The sequence below is a fragment of the Xiphophorus couchianus genome, chromosome 8 (genome assembly GCF_001444195.1).
Source record: "Xiphophorus couchianus chromosome 8, X_couchianus-1.0, whole genome shotgun sequence".
NCBI lineage: Eukaryota > Metazoa > Chordata > Actinopteri > Cyprinodontiformes > Poeciliidae > Xiphophorus > Xiphophorus couchianus.
In genome coordinates, this window is record NC_040235.1 from 1,433,056 (window position 1) to 1,452,782 (window position 19,727).

At 43.0% G+C, this 19,727-nt stretch overlaps 1 protein-coding gene across 2 annotated transcripts in view; it reads left to right on the top strand.

Moving 5' to 3' along the window:
* Positions 1–19,727, top strand: part of dcc (DCC netrin 1 receptor) — a 158,740-nt gene that overhangs the window by 135,032 nt on the left and 3,981 nt on the right. For both annotated transcript variants that reach the window (XM_028026239.1, XM_028026238.1), the window contains exons 24-28: positions 599–822; positions 902–1,018; positions 8,448–8,597; positions 10,765–11,067; positions 18,932–19,080. In XM_028026239.1, coding sequence (XP_027882040.1) covers positions 599–822; positions 902–1,018; positions 8,448–8,597; positions 10,765–11,067; positions 18,932–19,080 — 943 coding nt within the window. The remainder of the gene's footprint in view (positions 1–598; positions 823–901; positions 1,019–8,447; positions 8,598–10,764; positions 11,068–18,931; positions 19,081–19,727) is intronic.

The following is a 19,727-nucleotide window of genomic DNA, read 5'->3' on the forward strand; positions in this document are numbered from 1 at the left end:
TGAATGCTGCTTCTCCATGTCTGGTTCTGGTTCTGGTTCTGATGCAGAACCAGAAGACCTGAGAGGTCTGGAAGGTTGCTATGGCAACAGCAGCAGATCTTTAGTGTATCTTAGAAATGTTCTCCAGCTGATAGAAGGCTGATTTTCTAACCATCTTTATGTGGCTCTGAAGGTTCAAACCCAGATTTCATCCTGATCTGTGTGTTGACTCTAGCTCTATAACTCTAGCTCTATAACTCTAGCTCTATAACTCTAGATCTATAACTCTAGCTCTATAACTCTAGCTCTATAACTCTAGATCTATAACTCTAGATATATAACTCTAGATCTATAACTCTAGATCTATAACTCTAGCTCTATAACTCTAGCTCTATAACTCTAGCTCTATAACTCTAGCTCTATAACTCTAGATCTATAACTCTAGATATATAACTCTAGATCTATAACTCTAGATCTATAACTCTAGCTCTATAACTCTAGCACTATAACTCTAGATCTATAACTCTAGATCTATAACTCTAGCACTATAACTCTAGATCTATAACTCTATTGGTCCGTTGGCCCGTTAACTGACCCGTTGACCCGTTGCGGCCGGCAGGAAGCGGGCCAGCCACGGCGCCGGGAAGCGTAAGGGCAGCCAGAAGGAGCTGCGGCCGCCGGACCTGTGGATCCACCATGAGGAGATGGAGATGAAGAACCTGGAGAAGGCGTCCAGCATCGCCCCGTCCGGACGTGACTCGCCGCTCCAGGCCTGCCAGGACCGCCCCCAGGTGGCCCACAGCCAATCAGAGAGCCAGATGGGCAGCAAGAGCAGCCACTCAGGTACCAGCAGGCGCCTCCCGCCAGAACCTCAGAGTTCTGCTCAGAGAAACGTCCGGAGCTAACGCGGCGTTTCCTCCAGGAGCCGACGCCGACGAGGCGTCCAGCGGCATCTCCACTCTGGACCGATCCGTCACGGCCAGGAGGGGAACCAGGGCCAAGATGATGATCCCCATGGACCTGCAGCCCAGCAACACGCGTAGGTCACAACGTGTGTGTGAGTGTGTGTGTGTGTGTCAGTGAGTGGGCGTGTGTGTGTGTGTGTGTGTGTGTGTGTGTGTGAGAACTGGACTTCAGCTGCTTCTGCTCCTTTAGATAATAGAGTTGGAGGCGATTTATTCCTGATCTGATGAGGATCAAGAAACACGGGATGATTCCTGATGAACATTAATCTGGATTATTGAAAAGAATAAAGAAATAAAAAGGTTAAAAAAAGAATAGAAGGGAAAATGGAGAAAAGAAAGAACGGAAGAAAAAGTAAAAAGGTAAAAATAAAATAAAAAAATGGAAATGAACTGATCCAGGTTTTTTTTCTTGCTGCTTCTAGGAAATTTTCCATATTAGGAATAAAACTGATTTGATCTTAAACGGGTTCTGAAACTATTTCAATAAAAAATAAAGGCCTCAGTTAGCAGGTCTAAGGTCACGACTCTGAACCAATATGGCTGCTATGAAGGGCGGCAGCAGAGATCCTGTTCAGGAACGCTGCCAGGTCTCTGGAAAGTTTAAAGGAAAGTTCAGCTTAAGGTAAAACTTCTTGTGAAGTTGGCGGTTTGCTCTCTGGGCCGTCCAGAACCGGGCCGTCCAGAACCTCCGGCAGCGCCGCTCCTTTAAACTCCAGAGCTTTTCTTCTCCTCCTCCTGGGTGATGCTTTCTGATGCTGCTGAGTTATTTCATATTCTGAGAAGCGGCATTAATTCCAGCGCCGGAAGCGCGACTCGACGGTGACTGGAATAAGAAAGAGCCAGGAGTTAATGTTCTGCTGCGCCGCTCCACTCGTCCTTCAGGGAGCTTATTAAAAGATAATTTGGGCCAGAATGAAGAGATGATGGACGCCTTGTGGGAGCGACAAGGGGAGAACACTCCAGTCCTGAAAGTCTTTGTTCCCTTTATTTAAACTCCAACAGCTGAAGAGTCAAAACTCCCAATATGAGCAAATCTTATGAATCTGGATCGACTGCGAATGTTTTAATGCACTTCAGACAAAACAAAACTAACTAAAGTGAACTTTTCAGCAAAACAGAGGAGCTTATTTAGGTCAAAATTCCTTAAAAGAACTAGTTCATGGAAAATGTTGGTCAAGTTACAATCCATCAGATTACAGCAACACAGTAATCAGGGATTATAACGGAATAATCTGCCAGAGGAAGCAGTTTGTTTTTGTTCATCAGTTTTAATGGAATAATATCTGAAAAGTTACTAATTTAGTTTTGTCTTATTTTTAAGTGTGATCAAATATTTTTACTAGACAAAAGACAAAAATTATTTAGTGGCGACGGTTCAGATGCTGCAGCCTCTGCTGCTGTTGTGCTGCTGCAGCCTCTGCTGCCGTTGTGCTGCCCCAGAAAGCGGCGCTCTCTGCTGCGAGTCTTTGGGCTCGTTAGCGCAGCTCCAGCTCCGGCCCTGGAGAGAAGAACTCAGATATAAATGTTTCCCTCATCAGAAGCGGGTCGGGATGTTGGTTCCGGCTGCAGGGAGGACGTTCTGCTCCCACTAAGAGGAAAAGAAAAACACAGAAATAATTACAGACATGAAGGCAACTTCCTGTTCCCACCAGGAAAATGCAGCAATGATGTAGAAAATATGAGAGATGAAATATGAAGGACGGAGAGATGAGAGCAGATTTATGAAACATGATGGATCCACTAACTCCAAAAATCTAGTCATAAACATTAGTTCTGCTAAATCGCTACACCAACTCAGTGTGTAGCGGAAACTAATGCTAACCGCTGTAATAGCATAGCAGAAGATAGCGTGCTAAGCTAAAGTTAGCGCCGCTGTTAGCGCATTAGCAGTAGTGTGGCCAACTCAGCTTGGCTTATTGCTCAGGAATCAAAAAAACACTTTAAAAATTTATTTTCTAAAACATAAAATGTTTAGGCCCATAAAGTTCTGATTCAGAGACGGGTTAGCCCGACTGTCATGTTTCTGCAGGTTGAGGTATGGACTAGGACGTTCTTACTGCAGGGCAGCATGACTTCAGCCTCATTTATAATAAATAGGATAAATAAATTAAACACGGCGCTAAGCGCTAGGCTAATGAAGCCTTTTAATCCTGTTCCTGTTTCATCGCCACGGTAACGTCTCTGCTCCTCCGTTCCTGCGGTTTGTGTGTGAAGCTGCTTTAATTCCCACTGAGCCGAAGATGTTGAACATCTTCAGAGTCTCAGTGTGAAGCAGATCTGGTTCAGCAGCAGCAGCAGCGTCTAATTACAGTTCTGTCTGCGTGCAGCGGTTCTGGTTCCGGTTCTGTTTCTGTTTTTGGATCTCAGAGTAATTATCCGGCTCTCAGGACGCCGCCAGTCTTTTACTGTCTCTCTCTTCTCATCTTCCACCTTGATGTGGTTGTTGTTGTTTACAGCCACCGTGTCAAACAGAAGCCACCAACTGAACACCGACAAGCAGGTTACAGCCGTGGGAGGGAGACACACACACGCACACACACACACACACAGAGACAAAGACACACACACACACACCGACAGAGACACACAGAGAAACACACACACACACACACACAGAGACACACACAGAGAAACACACACCGACAGAGACACACAAACACACACACACACCGACAGAGACACACACACACACACACACACCGACAGAGACACACACAGCTTCATGTTTGTATTTGTTTGTATTTGAGCCAAAACATCTCAGCCTCCTTCATCAAACAGGATAGTTTTCAACTTTTTGAGGTTTTTTCATTTTTCTCCCCCAGTTAGAACTGAATATTAATAATATTAATAAAGATAAAACGATTTGGTCTCATTATATATATAGAACTATTGGAAAATACAAATGACCCTTAACTGACCTCCTCTGCGGTTCTTAACCTCTGGGATGAAGTTTTGTTTTCTAAAACATGATCCAGCGTCTCTTTCAAAATAAAACACGTTGAGACAAAAATTACAAATAAACTGTTTTTTTTTTTAACTGAATAAAAATAAAATCTGAAATATTTCTGAAACAAAAAAATTATTTGGAAAATAATAAAAAATATTTGGAAATAAAACAAAACATTTTAAATGAAAAATAGGCTTAAAGATGAAAAGTAATTTCAAAACTTAAAATAAATAATTGAACTGATTTTTGTTCAATTGAATGAAACATTTCAAACTAAAAATTTATTTTAAAATTGAAAAATTATTTGTAAATAAAACAAAAGTTTAATTAAAAATAAGCTTAGAGATGAAAAAGATTAATAAAAAGAAAATTGTTTTTTCAAAACTGAATAAAATCAAGATTGAAAAAAATGAAAATAATTTTGAAAATGAAAATGTGTAAATGAAAGAAATAAATTATTAAAATTAAAATGATTGAAATTCTAAAATAACTTTAAAACGGAAAAAAAGTTTGAAACCAAAAAAAGCAGAAAAAAATTTAAAGCTGAAAATAATTGAAAACTTTTCAGATTCATATTTTTCTAATTTCTTTTTTCAGTTCCAAAGTCATTTTTGCAGCAAACTTCATGGCTCTAATGTAGCTCCATAGCTGCTTCTCTGCAGTCATTGTTGACGTTCTTCACTGAACTGCTTTGCTGCAGGAACTGAAACGGATCAGGAGATAAAACACATAAGTCTCTTTATCAAATTGCAGTCGGACATCAGAACCATCAGAACCGTCTGGGATGATCTGAACCGTCTGAACCATCAGAACCGTCTGGGATGATCTGAACCGTCTGAACCATCAGAACCGTCTGGGATGATCTGAACCGTCAGAACCATCAGAACTGTCTGAACCATCAGAACCGTCTCCAGTGGTTCAGCTCAGTTTCCTCCTGGATGTTCGGAGGAAAACGCTCTGCAGTCGCTCAGCGCTTCGTCTCGTCCTCAGACTGAACTTCAGCTCTCCGTCAGGATTCTCCCGTCTCGTTCCGATCGCAGCGCTGCTGTCAGAAACCAGAACATTTTCTCCTGTTCAGCTCCATCGATCGCAGCATCGATCGGGACGTATTGATAAGCACCGGGTCCGATCTGCAGATTTAATTTGTGTCGATTTGAGCTGCGATCATTTTAAGAGAAGCAGAGTTTGATTACAGCAGCCAGATGACCAGAGCTGATTGGGCCTGATCCATACGGGTATTGATCGGGGATATTGATGGATCTGGGAGGCTACAGGTTCATCCTGCCTGCAGCGAACAGAAACTGAAACCAAGCTGGAAGTTCAGAACCTGTCTTCCTTCCATCGACTTTTCCAGGATTTTGTTCTTTATGAAAACGAGAAAAGAAAACGAGAACAAAAGCAGGTCGGAGTCGAGACGCTGAGAGGAAACAGAACCCAAAACCAGCAGAGCCTGAAGGATTTATTTCATTTTTATCAGACCAGAGAGGTGAAAATATTTCTGCTTCAGATCATTAAACTAAGACCAGACAGGAAACCTGACAGCTGCTCTCCAAACCAAACTGGGTTCTCCTCCTGAATGGACCATTTAGGGAAACTTCATGGTTTAAAGAGAAAAACACAGTTCACCTCTGGAGACTCACCACAACCACATCACCTCAGGTCATCTAAAGTTTTAATGGCCTAGTCAAAGTTCATACCTCCATCTGATTGAAAATCTGGAGCAGGATGTGCAGAGATGAAAGGTTGCAAAACGTAATGAAGTGAAACTGAGCTGGAAAAGATGTGAGGTGATGAAGTCAGACAGAAACGGTTTAAATTCGAAAAAGTTCAAAGAAATAATACAAATTTAATGCAGATAAAGTTTAATATACTTTAAACTACAGCTAGCTAAAAAGTTAGCATCGCTAACCCTAAAGCACCAATCATAAACATGAGTTCCTCTGGACTTAGCAGAAGCAAACGCTAAAGCGCTAACTTTAATTCAAAATATATCTGAAAGACATCCAGCCTCAATTTTTAACATAATTTACATCTTCAGTAAATCATTATATATTAGATTTGTTTAAATCTTGTTCTTTACTGTCTGCAGTTTATTTTAAAAGTTATGAGCAAATATGAAGAGAGGAAATGTGCCTGCTACGTAACGAGTCTTCACCCCTTCAAAATAAGAGCATAACTACTTGAAGAATTCTCAACTGTCGATAAAAGAAACTTCAACACATGTTGAACTTTATTTAACTGATAAATTACAAAAGATCCAAGTAAATTACTGTATTTATCCAGAAAACGTATTTTAGGGGAAGCTAAGTGAGCTAAAGGTTTTCACAGTTAGCTAAAGTGCTAAATGGAAAATTAACTTCACCATTATCGCTTTAGCATATTAGCTGAGAATAACAATGACTGCTACAGTTTGAATAACCTGTTTTTGTCTTCAGTTAACACTTTTGAATTAATACAAATTGTGGTAAACGTTTTCACAGTTAGCTTAAAGCGAAAAATTAGCTCGGCTTTTAGCCATAGAAGTTTAGCCACCACTGATAGAAAACCACTTTCCCCAGCAGGGAGGAGCTGAAGTCGCACAAATACAGAAACAAAATCAGGTTTTATTTGCATCGCTGCATTAGAAACGTTATTTCCCCTCCATGTTAAAGGAACAGATTAGAAAACCTGTTTTTGGCTTTTAGCTTCAGCGCCGACTGAACAAAGAGTGAGAGTGTGGGAGTTTTTTAATCAAACATGAAGGATTACTGAGAGACAACAGAGCCCTCAGCTGCACTCATTCTGCCTGGATGTGTTTTAGAAAAGACAAAAGGAAATATATACGTGCAGCTTCAGACAATAATAGGAACGGGGGGAGCTCCTTATCTTCCAAACAGGCCTGAGGAGCCGTGCAGTGATTTTTCTCTGTGTGCTGTAGACCTGAGGCGCTGTGTAATCAGTCTCACTGAGCTCACCTCCCTGCAGTTTCCTCTCAAGGTCACAGTATGAACTCTGTCTGCCTTCCTCCTCCTCCAGACCCGGCTGTGCTGCAGCGGTGCAGCCGGGTCCGTTTTACCGCTCCTCTCCCCGCCAGTCGGTAACGAGGACGTTTAAACCTTAATGTGTCGCTCTGCTGTGATCGCGCCGTTTGAATGTAGTTTTGTTTTTATGGCTGCAAATGAAGCCGGAGGACAAACGGTGGAGCTTTCTGCTGCCAGAATCAGCTAAAATAACAACAACTCAGAAACTCCAGCATCTTAAAAACATCCTGCAGCGGTAGAACTGGGCCAGGATGACCCAAACAACCTTTCCAATAAGTTTTAGAGTTTGAAGCTTGGAAGTTTTCACCTCCTGACCCAGACGGTGGGATCAGGCTCCTGATCTGCCTCAGAGAAACTTCAAGAGTCAGCAGAGCGAGGAGAGAACAGGCTCTGAAACGTTACTGCCTTCAGTAGGGAGGGATTACTGGCAGAAACAATGGTTGCCATGGTTACCCGCATGTAGCCGCGAGCTGTTTTAGCTTTAGCTACATTTTGTCAGCATACTACAACTCTTTTCCGCAGCGTGATAAGTTATGCTACCAAGTTAGCATCAGTAGGACCATCAGCTCTCAGTGAGACGATGAGATCCTCTAAGAGAAATGTGTAAATAAATATGATTAATTACATGGATTTTAACACTTTAAAAACGTTAGAGCATTGTTATAATTTTTAAATTCAAAGGTTCCGGGCAGAACTTGTATATCTGCATGTTTCTGGTACGCCCATCAATGTGACGCGCAGCAGCATAATGCACAGCGAAGCTGCTTCTCTGGTCCCTCTGGGTTTTAAATTCTGCTTCTGAACGATCTGATTGGACGCTGGAAAAAACTATTGTTCTGTTCAAGTTGTGCTAAAAGCAGTTAGCTTATCAGTGACGCTATTCAAGCCTAAAATCGCATCTGAATGCACAGTGTTAGCTGCTGCTGTGTTAGCATGTAGCAGCTAACAGCTAACTTCTTGAAACACTTTGCTCCAATCTGATGGATGAAGAACAGATTAAAAACTTCAGCTCATGTTTTTATTAATCAAATAATTTAGCAGCAATTTGAAAATGTTTATATTTTGACTCTGCAATTATCTCAGTTAAGACTTTTAGTAAAGTTTTACAGTTAAATATATTACTATTGAAGCGTTTTAGCATTAGCTTCACCTTACCTTTCAGTTAGCTGTTCCCACTACGGGTTGTTCTCGACTTGGTGGAGCCAGATATCACTTCAGATGACGTTAAAGAGACTTTTTAATGACGAAATCTTCTGAAAGTTATCACGATCAACAAGGTACAGTTGGTATCTAAAATTCTGCATCTCTTTGAAAAGATGTTTCTAATTTTGCCCTTGAAATCTTAGGAGTAAGGAGATGATAGAAATTATTTTAAATACATTTTAAAGGATATATTCCGATGGAAAGTAGCACTCTCTCTCCAGACAGTTGGACTGAAAGCTATAGCTATGCTAAATAGTCTGCTAGCTGTTCCTTTTGCTGAGTTGCTAATGCTGTCCCAGTTTGGCTAATAATGTCTTTCTGTCTGTGTTTCAGCTGTGGTCAGCGCCATCCCGGTTCCTACGCTGGAATCCTCTCAGTATCCGGGGATTCTGCCTTCACCGTCCTGCGGCTTCACACACAACAAGTTCAGCCTCAGGCCCATGCCGTTCCCCAGCCTGACGGTGGACAGAGGATACACACCAGGTACCCAAACATCACACCCCAGGTACCCAAACATCACACACCAGGTACCCAAACATCACACACCAGGTACCCAAACATCACACACCAGGTACCCAAACATCACACACCAGGTACCGACACGCGAGTGCAATCAGCTGTACAATTATGCAACTTTTCGGCGTTGAAAAGCAGAAGTGGAGCTTCCTTCACAACCGACAAGAATGCAGAAAGTGGTTTTTGGATGTTAAGTATTTCCAGCAGCCATTGTACAGTGCATACAGCGGTAAAACCAGCTGACCAAATGTGCTGGAGCTCAGCTGTGGTTGCTAGGTAACAGGCAGAACGCCACTGGGGTTGCTAGGTAACCGGCAGAACGCCATGGGGGTTGCTAGGTAACGGCGCACTGTGACTCAACAATCCGGAGGTTTTTGAAATGGCTCGTTTTCCAGACAACAAAACAAAGTTATTGCCAAACAATGCCTGGGTGTTTTTGTTTTTAGAAACAGTGGAGACTCAAATGGAAGAAGAAAAACGTACAAAAAACAAATTTTGCATAATGATCTAAACAGTTTAACATTAGTTTAGAGCATCACGATAATCTGAAATCCTTCAGATTGTGGGAGGGAAAATCTTGCCATGTGAAACATGTTTGTCTTTTTCTCAGGATAACATGACAGATTATTTATATCTCACATGGAGTTTGACTCCTTCTGTCTCGTTTCATTACATTTCACTCTACAACCTGTGGACGGTGATTACAAAGTGAAACTTTCATTCCTCCGTTTTCAGGTCAGGTTTTCCTGCTAATATTAAAACCACAGTAATCGTCTCCGACTCCCTCCGCTCGCTTTTCTTTCCTGCTCTTCTTGCCGTTAATCCTGGTTTTACTGCCAGGCGAACGCCTAACGACCAGGATGGGAGCAGTAATTCAGTAATTGATTAATTCCTGCTCGGCTCGTGTCAGAGAGTTAACAGCAGCCGGGGAGGCGGAGAGGCTCCAGAGTCACCGAGTCGCCGGCGACCCGGTGGGCCGATCGCTGCTGGAGAAACACACGATTACAGCCGGCGTGTGGGGGACGGCGAGGCGGGGCAGGGCGAGGTGGGGCGGGTGGCGGCGCGGCGAGGCACGGCAGCAAACGACGGAGCGCAGAGACAATGAGAGACGGAGACAAAACGCCGAATCAGGGCAGATTTGAAGCTTCAATCTTCTCTTAATTATTGAGTAAAGTCAGAATTAGAAACTTTACGCTGTGAAACAGCAGGAGCTTTTGTTGGTTTGAGTCTCGGCTGTGATGGAGGTTTGTTGTCGATGGGAAAGAGCTAATGGAGGTGGAGATCAGTTCAGTTACCTCCTCTGTGTTATTATCTCTGATCTCTTTCATTAGAGAGACTCAACGCACAAAACATTCACAGCAAAAATAGTTTTTAATAAAACCTTTAAAAAAAACGCAGCTTTTTAACTGAAGTGTTTCACTGTAATGGAGAAATCAGCAGAAAGGCTCCACAGAGGCTCCATTTATATCCGCTTAGCTTCACATTTACTAAAAACTGGTCATAAAAACTCTTCATTTATACCGGAAAACAAAAACCAGGAGATGTTAGTGCTGACCCGGAAAAAAGACGCCAGCAGAGAACAAAACCAGAGCTGAAATCATCCTGGTCGGGTTCAGGTTCTGTTGTGTTTGAAATGTTTACGTCTCTTTTGGTGTTGAATCCTGATGCATAAAGTGGTGTTGTTGTTGGTTGCTACGGCAACAGGCCTGTGTGTAGCGTAGCCGACGCAGAGAGGAGAGAAAATAAAGATTTGAGTGGTTCTGAGTTTTTCTTAACATTTTATTTTTCCTTCATCTCCAGGTTTCATTTAAACCACCAACATGAGGCTGGACTATTTAAAGTGTTTCCCTTTATTTTCTTTACTTCTGATGTTTTGTGTATAGTGATGATATTGATTGAATTTTATTCAGTTTGATGAATTTGCTGCAGAAACGTTTTTCCTCTGTTTCTGCAGCTGTGGGTCATGAAGTCGTCCAGGCAGATCAGATGTTTCTGCTTCACATTTAGTTTCTTTCTGCTGCATCAAAGCGAAGCGTTCAGAGCGGCGAGCCTTCAGTCTGCGGCTTGATGTTTCTCAGAGAGCGTTGCTCTCTACCACTAATTGGACTCTTCTTCTTCTTTTGTTTCCTGTCAGCGATGCCGTCGGACTCCTCCGCCGCCCCCCTGCTGCAGCAGCAGGCTCCGCCCCCTCCGGCCGCCCCGCTGCTGCCCGGTTCAGCCGCTCCCGCCTCCGACCCGGTCCCCCCGGTGGGGCCCGTGCCCGGGGCCCCCGCCGCCTCAGGCCCCTCGGAGGAGGCCCAGGCGGCGGCCGGGCGCAGCATCCCCACGGCCTGCGTCCGGCCCACGCACCCCCTGCGCAGCTTCACCAACCCGCTGCTGCCGCCGCCGATGGGAACCATCGACCCCAAGGTCTACACCTCCATGCTGCCGCAGGCCGGTGAGTACTGCCCCCTGCTGGCGGGGTAACGCTCAGCACTGATCTCAGGCCCGTTTTGGAGCAAACGTTCAGAAAGTTACACTGAAAAAACACAAAATATCACCAGATAATTCTGTTCTGATTTTACTGTAAACATCTCAGTTTACTTTAAATGAGACAAAACAAACTTATAGGAAACTTTTTTGAGCTTGATTTACTCAACTTATAATATGTTCTGTGTTATTTTAGGGGTCAAAGGTTTTGGATTCTCTGCAGACATTTGGAGTCAATTATCTGATTATATTTTGTAAATATTCTCATCCTTCCTAGCGGTTAGCGCCTCGCGCTGAAACATGTTTCTGTCCAGAACAGATTAAAGTCTCAGCAGCTCAAACGTTTCATCGCTTCGTCCCGTAAAAACAGAAAACATTTCGTTTTCAGCGCTCCAACAGTTTGTCTCCTCCGATTCTTGTTAAACTCCAGGATGATGCAACATGAGAGCAAACATCTTCTGGTCCCAAACATGAAGCAGGCTGCATATGAAGACATAACAGCTTCTGTTTTTACAGAGTCATCAGTGTAAGCAGCTTTTCTGCTCTTTAATGTGTGAAATTGTCTCAGGTCTGATCATTTTAATAAGAGTCCAGCTGAAACCTGAAGCTGTAATTCCTCAGAGGAACCAGAGTTTCTGTTCGTCGGGTTTAAACGAAAGAATCAGTTTTTCCGCAGCTGATTTCCTGTCATGTTTCACATTTCAGGCCGGATCCTCTCTGCTTTAATATTTTACTCAGGGAAGCTGAATGCGTTGGCCCCAGGCTGTTACACACAGAGTGTGTGTTTGTATATCTTTAATACGCTGTAACCGGCCCTGACATTCGCCGGAGGGATGGAGGGATCCGACCCGACCCGCCTCTGTTCTCCCTCTGCCGTATTGTTACCTGTCTGTCTGTCTGCCTGCGCTCATGTCCAGCCGCCTGCTGCAGCCTCACATGAAACCTGACAGACACTCGGCGCCGCGGCCGACCCAACCGCTGGTTTACACCTGAGCTAGCAGCTGGTTAGCCATTAGCTCACAGACGTTAGCTGCTCTGATCGGTTCGATACGAAACTAATTAAACTCCAGACTTCATTTAAGATGCACACCAGTGTTTTGTTTTTAAAATAATGCTAATTCTAGTAATTTAACTTACAGAAATTTACGCACAGACATATTTTTGTTAAAATATAACCCGGAGTAATTTGGTACATTATCAAACTGTCTTACATAAATGTCATGTTTATTTTCACATAATTTAAACTGAATCTCTGGTTTGAACAGAAGAATCGAATCGATGGACATTGAAATATTTCCGTCTCTCTGGTTTATGAAGCTCTTTGTAGATTCGTGGATGATGAGTTACGACATCATTTCATTTCACTTTGGGATGGATAAACTCTTCCAACCGGCCACTAGGGGGCAGTAAAACAGCAACAACGTTACATTTTCTATAGATCTGCTTTTTATTTTGACTGCAGCTAAAAGCTAAAAACAGAAACTGTTTGTTATGGTCTGTCTGGCTCTGTGTGTGTGTGTGTGTGTGTGTGTGTGTGTGTGTGTGTGTGTGCGTGTGTGTGTGCGTGTGTGTGTGCGTGTGTGTGTGTGTGGGTGTGCGTGTGTGTGTGTGTGTGTGTGTGCGTGTGTGTGTGTGTGTGTGCGTGTGTGTGTGTGTGTGTGTGTGTGTGTGTGTGTGTGTGTGTGTGTGTGTGTGTGTGTGTGTGTGTGTGTGTGTGTGTGTGTGTGTGTGTGTGCGTGTGTGTGTGTGTGTGTGTGTGCGTGTGTGTGTGTGTGTGTGTGTGTGCGTGTGTGTGTGTTTCTATCATTTCTCTGTTTACATGCTCCGGCCGCCTCAGATTTTCATTGATTTTTAGCTCCAGGAAACTTTTCACTCAGAAACTGTAAACCTGAAACGACAGCAGCCAGAGAGCAGAACTCGAATTCCTCACCGTTTGTTTACTGTTCCCTCACTGTTCCCTCATTGTTCCCTCACGGTTCCCTCATTGTTCCCTCACTGTTCCCTCATTGTTCCCTCATTTTAAAGGTTTAATTTCCTGTTTCTCTACATCGGATGAAAGGAAACAGGCCAGGATGGAGGAAACGCCACATTCAGTCAAAACCTGAAGCTACAACTAGCATCTATGCTAACGGGCTAAGTCATGTTAAGCTAGTTAGCATAAACACTGATGTTGTTGTTTCCTTTCCTTGCTAGTTCCCTTCTAGTTAGTTAGCTATACTCAGTTGTTTGTAATAGTTTTACATTTAATCTTAATCTGTCTTAATTCATATTTAATATTTAGTGGTTTTCTATTTTCAGATCTTGTTTGACTCGTCCTTTAGCTCCTTTAGCTTCTTTAGCTGCAGGTCAGTTTTTATTTATCTGGATTAGTTTTTTTCTGGTCTGTCTCATCTGACTGAAATGGTTTTTATCAGAACAGGTTTCTGACAAAACCTGCATAAATGAAGGTTAAATAAAAATAAAAATGATGTAAATAAAATAAACAAGATCCAGCTCTGAAATAAAAACAACGTTTTTATAAACTGTTTAATGTGAAAAGTAAAAATAGACGAGATTAACTCTGGTTTACTGGATAAGTTTAGATGTGTGAGCGTTTAAAACGAGCTTTAATTTGACTAAATACCATCAAAAACTAATTTTAGTTTTTCATAAAGTACATCATGATATAGTATCATCAGCATGATAATGATGTCAATATGTGAGACATTTTTCTGCCTCCCCTCTGAGCTCAGACATAAATAAAATGAACCTGTCTGCAGGTTTGACTCAGTCCAGTTTAAAGAGGGATAATAAAAGTTGTGTTTATCAGCAGAGATCTTTTCAGCAGCCGTGACTCAGCTGAATTGATCTGAACGAACAGTTCACGCCTCGGAGCTGTAACAGGATTGTCCTAGTCGATGTCCGGCTCTCAGGACGGAGGCAGCTGGAGGCGGACCGGTCCACCTGTGATGGACGCTTTCAGCTCCATCGCCTGCAGGGAAACAAAAATAAACGTGTCGTCACGACAGAAACGCCACCAGCAGACAGTGACGACTCGCTGGCCTTTTTCTGCACCAAGGGGACCCATCAGGACGGATCGGTGGTGGCCTAGTCAAAGCTCATCTCATGTTTTCCACAAAGTCATTCTTAGATAATCAGATTTTAGTTTGCTCAGTTCTTCTCAACTCAACGTTTACACTCACACACGAAAATAGCTGCAAGTAGATGTGCTATTATACAACTGTACATCTTTGAAAAGCATTAGTGGAGCCTCCTGCACAACTGACAAGAATGCAGCAAACAGTTTCTGGATCAAGTCAACATCAAATCACTTGTCTTCCACAGCACACTGCAAAACCACAAAATCTTAGCAAGTATTTTTGGTCAAATATCTTTTTACACTTTAAATACGATAAAACTTTAAATAAGATCAAATGATAAATAACTTTTCAGTAAGATATATGAGCTTCTTTTAAGTTAATAATTCCCTAAAAACTTCATCCATATTATCAGATCCATGGCAGATTATTTAACTTATAACATGGGAAAAATGTCTTGTTATAACTTGAATAATCTGCCAGTGGAACTAAATAATTATTTTAATTATTTAGCTAAAATAGTTATTTTAATTAAATAATTATTAACTTAAAACAAACTCCTGGTTCTGTCTGAAAAGTTACTTATGAATTAGTTTTATCTTATTTAAAGTGTAAGAAGATATTTGACCAAAAATACTTGCTAAGATTTTGTGTTTTTGCAATGCAGGGCATACAGAGCTGGAACTTGGCTGGGGTCGCTAGGCAACTTGTTGGGGTCGCTAGGCAACTTGTTGGGGTCGCTAGGCAACTTGTTGGGGTCGCTAGGTAACTTGTTGGGGTTGCTAGGTAACTTGTTGGAGTTGCTAGGTAACTTGTTGGGGTCGCTAGGCAACTTGTTGGGGTTGCTAGGTAACCTGTTGGAGTTGCTAGGTAACTTGTTGGGGTCGCTAGGCAACTTGTTGGGGTCGCTAGGTAACTTGTTGGAGTTGCTAGGTAACTTGTTGGAGTTGCTAGGTAACCTGTTGGAGTTGCTAGGTAACTTGTTGGGGTCGCTAGGTAACTTGTTGGAGTTGCTAGGTAACTTGTTGGAGTTGCTAGGTAACCTGTTGGAGTTGCTAGGTAACTTGTTGGGGTCGCTAGGTAACTTGTTGGGGTTGCTAGGTAACTTGTTGGGGTTGCTAGGTAACGGGCTCGGCTGGCATTGCTGGGTAACGGTGCAGTGTGTCTCAACAATCAGGAGGTTTTTGAAACGGCTTGTTTTCCAGACACCAAAAAAGTTGAAGTTATTGCTAAAAATCGTCTGGATGTTTTTTTAAGATCTTGAGTCGTTTTTAGAAACTGTTGAAACCCAAAATATGAATTTTGCTTTCTGTGGTTCCCTCCATGAGAAGAGGAGATTTCCTGGCATTACAGGAAAACGAACAGATGGTAGAAGTCCTGGACGGCGGACCTCAGGGGAAACGTTGAATTAGAATCCTGCAGGTGGCGCTGTGGTCTCTAACGGTCCAGGCTGGGATTCGAACTCGGGACCTGGTTGCTGCCAGGCAGCAGCTCTTCGGAGGGCGAACAATGAGCCGAACAGCCAGCAAATGAAAAGTAGGTCATGAGTGGAGACAGAGAGACGGCAGCGGAGACGTGTCGTCCTCCAGAGACCAGACGTCTCCTCAGAAACGTTTCATCTGCAGCTGGATCCACTTCAAAACGCTCTGAGGATCGATACCAGCTCTGACCCCAAACACACACACACACACACACACACACACCCCGCTCTGATGGAACCCTGGTGGGCATTTCACACCTCCACCTGTCAGGTGTAAACCCCCTGAAGCTCCGGGTTCATCTGACCTTCACTTCACCTGCTGAGCTTCGTTCAGCAACGAGCCGCTAAAAATGTTTCACTTTTCCAGAAAAGTTGTTTTCTAGAAATTAGAAGATAGAATATAGAAGTTTTTTGGCAGAAATCTACCATGACCTCAGTACGACCCCATCTCACTTTACCTTGTAATGAACAGAGGATCGACTCCAGAGCTGCTTTATGTGATTATTTATGAGTTTTGTTCTTACAAAATTTCAACCTTTGAAACTCAGAAATGTCTTTTTGGCAGAAATTTACTCCTTGTTTTCCACCTGCTGTGTCCCTAATATGTAATTCATATTCAGATCTTTATTTGTGTCCCAGTGATTTGGGACAATAAAATAATCATGATTGTTTCTTGTACTTTTACTGCGTTGTGTTTATGTTCAACACTCCAACATTAGCTTCCCTTATGATGTGTTTTAGCGGCATAGCAAAGAAAAAGTTCCCCCTGGAAACAGGTTATTGGCAACACGTTCCGAGGTTCAAAAATAAAATCTGGTGAACAGAAAATGTTTCTTGTAACAAAAACGATAACATACAGAGTCTGTATTTTTCTCTCTGATTGCCTCAGCGATAAACTTCCCTCCAGGGTTTACCAAACGTCCTCCAGGTCAAGTTTTGCTGCTAAAAGCTTCTTGGAGTTTAAGTGAATCTTTGATTTGCGTCGAGGGAACGAAGCTCTGGGTCTTGCGGTTGATCCGTCTGTTTCTGGGTCTCTGCTGCAGCTGCAGGTGTTTGTTTGGCAGAATGGATGTTTATTGATCAGCAGGCAGTGAGCAGAGTGATGCAGGACATTGTTGGCCTCAGCAGGCCTCCAGACTGGAGGAGGCTGTGGAGAATATCCGTCTTTTGGGTCCATTTTTCTTCCAAATGTTGCTTTTCTTCCAGCTCTCTCCCCCAGCAGATTGAAAGCAGCTCGGTTTGGTTGTTTCCTTTTCTTTGAAGCATTGATCCGACCCGCTTTCTCTCCACTCATGTGAGTTTTGATGGTTTGTGTGAGCGGATGCCGGAGCAGCAGACGGTCTCTAAATGACTTCTGCTGCTCGTCGTTTTCACCACTTAGTTGTGTGTAAAGTTGTCATTTAGAGCGGTCGATGGCGCTGTGTGTTATGAGGTCACACTATTCCTGTCAGCAGCTGAAAAGGTCGTCGATACTCAAGTTTCACCATCCGGCAAAGATTGACCTGATTATGAACGAGCGCGTTCCTCTGATTTATGGGACGGCTCGATAAATCATGAGTTCAGAAAAACAATGGAAGAAGAAAAGCTGGATTCTGAAATGAAGGTTTTTATTTTCCTGGTTTTTATTGTACAAGTTAAAGTAAAAGCCAACCTGAGTGGGAACATCGAGGCTTGCTGAGTTTTGCAGATGAATGTTTTAGTGACTCTGGTTCTGCTGACGACCCGGTTTGGACCAAACGTCTGCTGGTCTTGATCATTTCATCTCTGTCTGCAGGGGCCAGCAGAGCTTCGGCTCCTGAAGCCTGAAGCGCCTGAAACAGTAAAATATAAATCTGGTCTCTTTATGCAGCAGTGGATGAAACAGAGAGACAGTAAAATATCTGCAGTCGTAAATAACGGAGACTCTTTGCTCAGTTTCTTCAGTTTCTGTTGAACAAACGATGACGGCTGATAACGGCTCCATGCGTTTGGAACAAAATGTTGAGTTTCTAGGTTTTATTTACTCAAATCAACAGAATGTCACGTGTCCAGGTAATTCAGAGGTTTTGTGAGGTTCATAAGCTAAGCTAGCTGTACGCCGTCCAGTCTGATGACCTGCTGACCCGCATCTCCTGCACCACCTACAGGCCGTTACGTCACATGGCAGCGTCTCTCTGATTGGTTGACGCTCTGCGTTGAGCGGCAAACGTTCAGATTTTCCGACTCCAGCGTCGGTTGGAAAATCGATGCTGGAAAAGCTTCAGCCTCGGAGCGCCAGACGCTCCAGACGGACCTGGATGCGTCCAGACGGACCTTGAATGTAAACCAGGCGCTTTATGTAAAAAGAATGTAAAAAGGAAGCGATGCTAAATTTTAATTAAAAATGCTTTATTGATCCCGACTGGAAATTAAATGTTGCTGTAATTCATATTAATTCAAATTCTTCAGTTATTTTATCTGCTGATGGCTCTTAAAATGTGAGTTATGATAAACTTACTAGCATAACGTCTGTTGTGCATGTAGTTGGCCTTTCTGGGCCACCGTAGAAACGATCCCTCCACTGATCCCTCAGGTCCCGAGTGGATCTGCTCAGAACCATTAAACCTCCAGGTTGTTTCTCTGATCTCAGCGTCTGATGAAACGTTTCTGTTCTCCCTCCGTCTCTCTGCTTCTGCTTTAGTTTATGATGAATAAATAAAATCACGACCCAGATAAATACAAACATGTAATGAGATTTGTTTCGTTGTCTTGGAGACGGAGATATTTACCTTTCGCTGCAGCTGGTTATCACGTTTTAGGATTTTTATGACCTGAAAACGAAGGTCGTTTATTTCCCGCTTCTCGCTCTCATTCAGTCATCAGTGAAGCTCGTTGTTCGCTCTCTGAGGCGCCGGGTGTCATCATCCCGTCTTAAAGCCCTGACTTCCTGTCCGCCGTCATCGGTGACGTCTGCATGTCCGGCCGCCGCCAGCAGAGGTCATCATTAGCGCTGATTAGACCCCAGAAACATCCTTGATTAGCCTCATCAGCGCCGCGGGGATTATATTCACTTTTTTCTTTGGAAGTCATTGATTATTCCGACCTGCTGTCTGAAATTATATGCAATCTGCTCCATTCGTAGATAAAATCTGGTCTTTTTGTTCCGTCTTTAAAATCTTGATTATGCAAAACAGAAAATGTGGCGTCATTAAGATCGATCAGTTCCTCCCGACTGAACTTCCTCTGAACCTCAAAGCTTTTTCCTCCTGAACCCAAACTGAACCCAACTTCAACAATCGTCTCCGGTTCTCTTCCAGGTGCCAGCCTGCCGAAGCCCCAGGTGAAGACGGCGTCTCTGGGTCAGGCCGGGAAGGCCCGCTCCCCTCTGCTGCCCGTCTCGGTACCGACGGCGCCGGACCTGCAGGAGGAAGGCGGAGCCAAGCCGGCAGAAGATTCAGCCACCAACGTGAGTCTGCAGGCAGGAAGCGGCTGAAACGTGACAGACGTTCAGAAACAGAAGAATTAGTTTCATCAGGTTCTGCAGGTTTTAACCTCCAACTGCAACAAAACCAAAAACCTAAAATAAGATTTAAATTTAAACTCTGAGATCACAACCTGTCAGTTTCCACAAAGCAGAAAAAAACATCCTGAAGTTCTGGAAAAGTTCTGGGGAGAAAACGAACCAGTTCAGGAAACGAAACCAGCAGAAGCTTGTAGGGAATTTATTCTCATAATGTTACAACTTTAAATTCTATTACTGTGACTTTATTTTTACTTTATTTTTCCATTTTTTATTCTTATCGTCTTATGATTTCATTCTACTGCCACTCTGCTATTTTTACAACCTTTCTGTCGTATTAACACGACTTTATTTGGTCATAAAATTACTTATTTTATTGTAATTGTATGACCTCATTTTTGTATTATTACGATTTTATTGTTGCAACTTTATTCTTTTATTTTCCAAAAACAGAATCCTGTCAGTCTGGCGCTAAAACTCCATTTATAGACAAACTGTTCAGTTTCAGTCAAGTTGTGATTCTGAACAAATGAAGTTTATCAGGCCTGAAGGTGAAAGAGGCTGTAAGGTTGAGGCTGAGCTGTGGCCTAAAC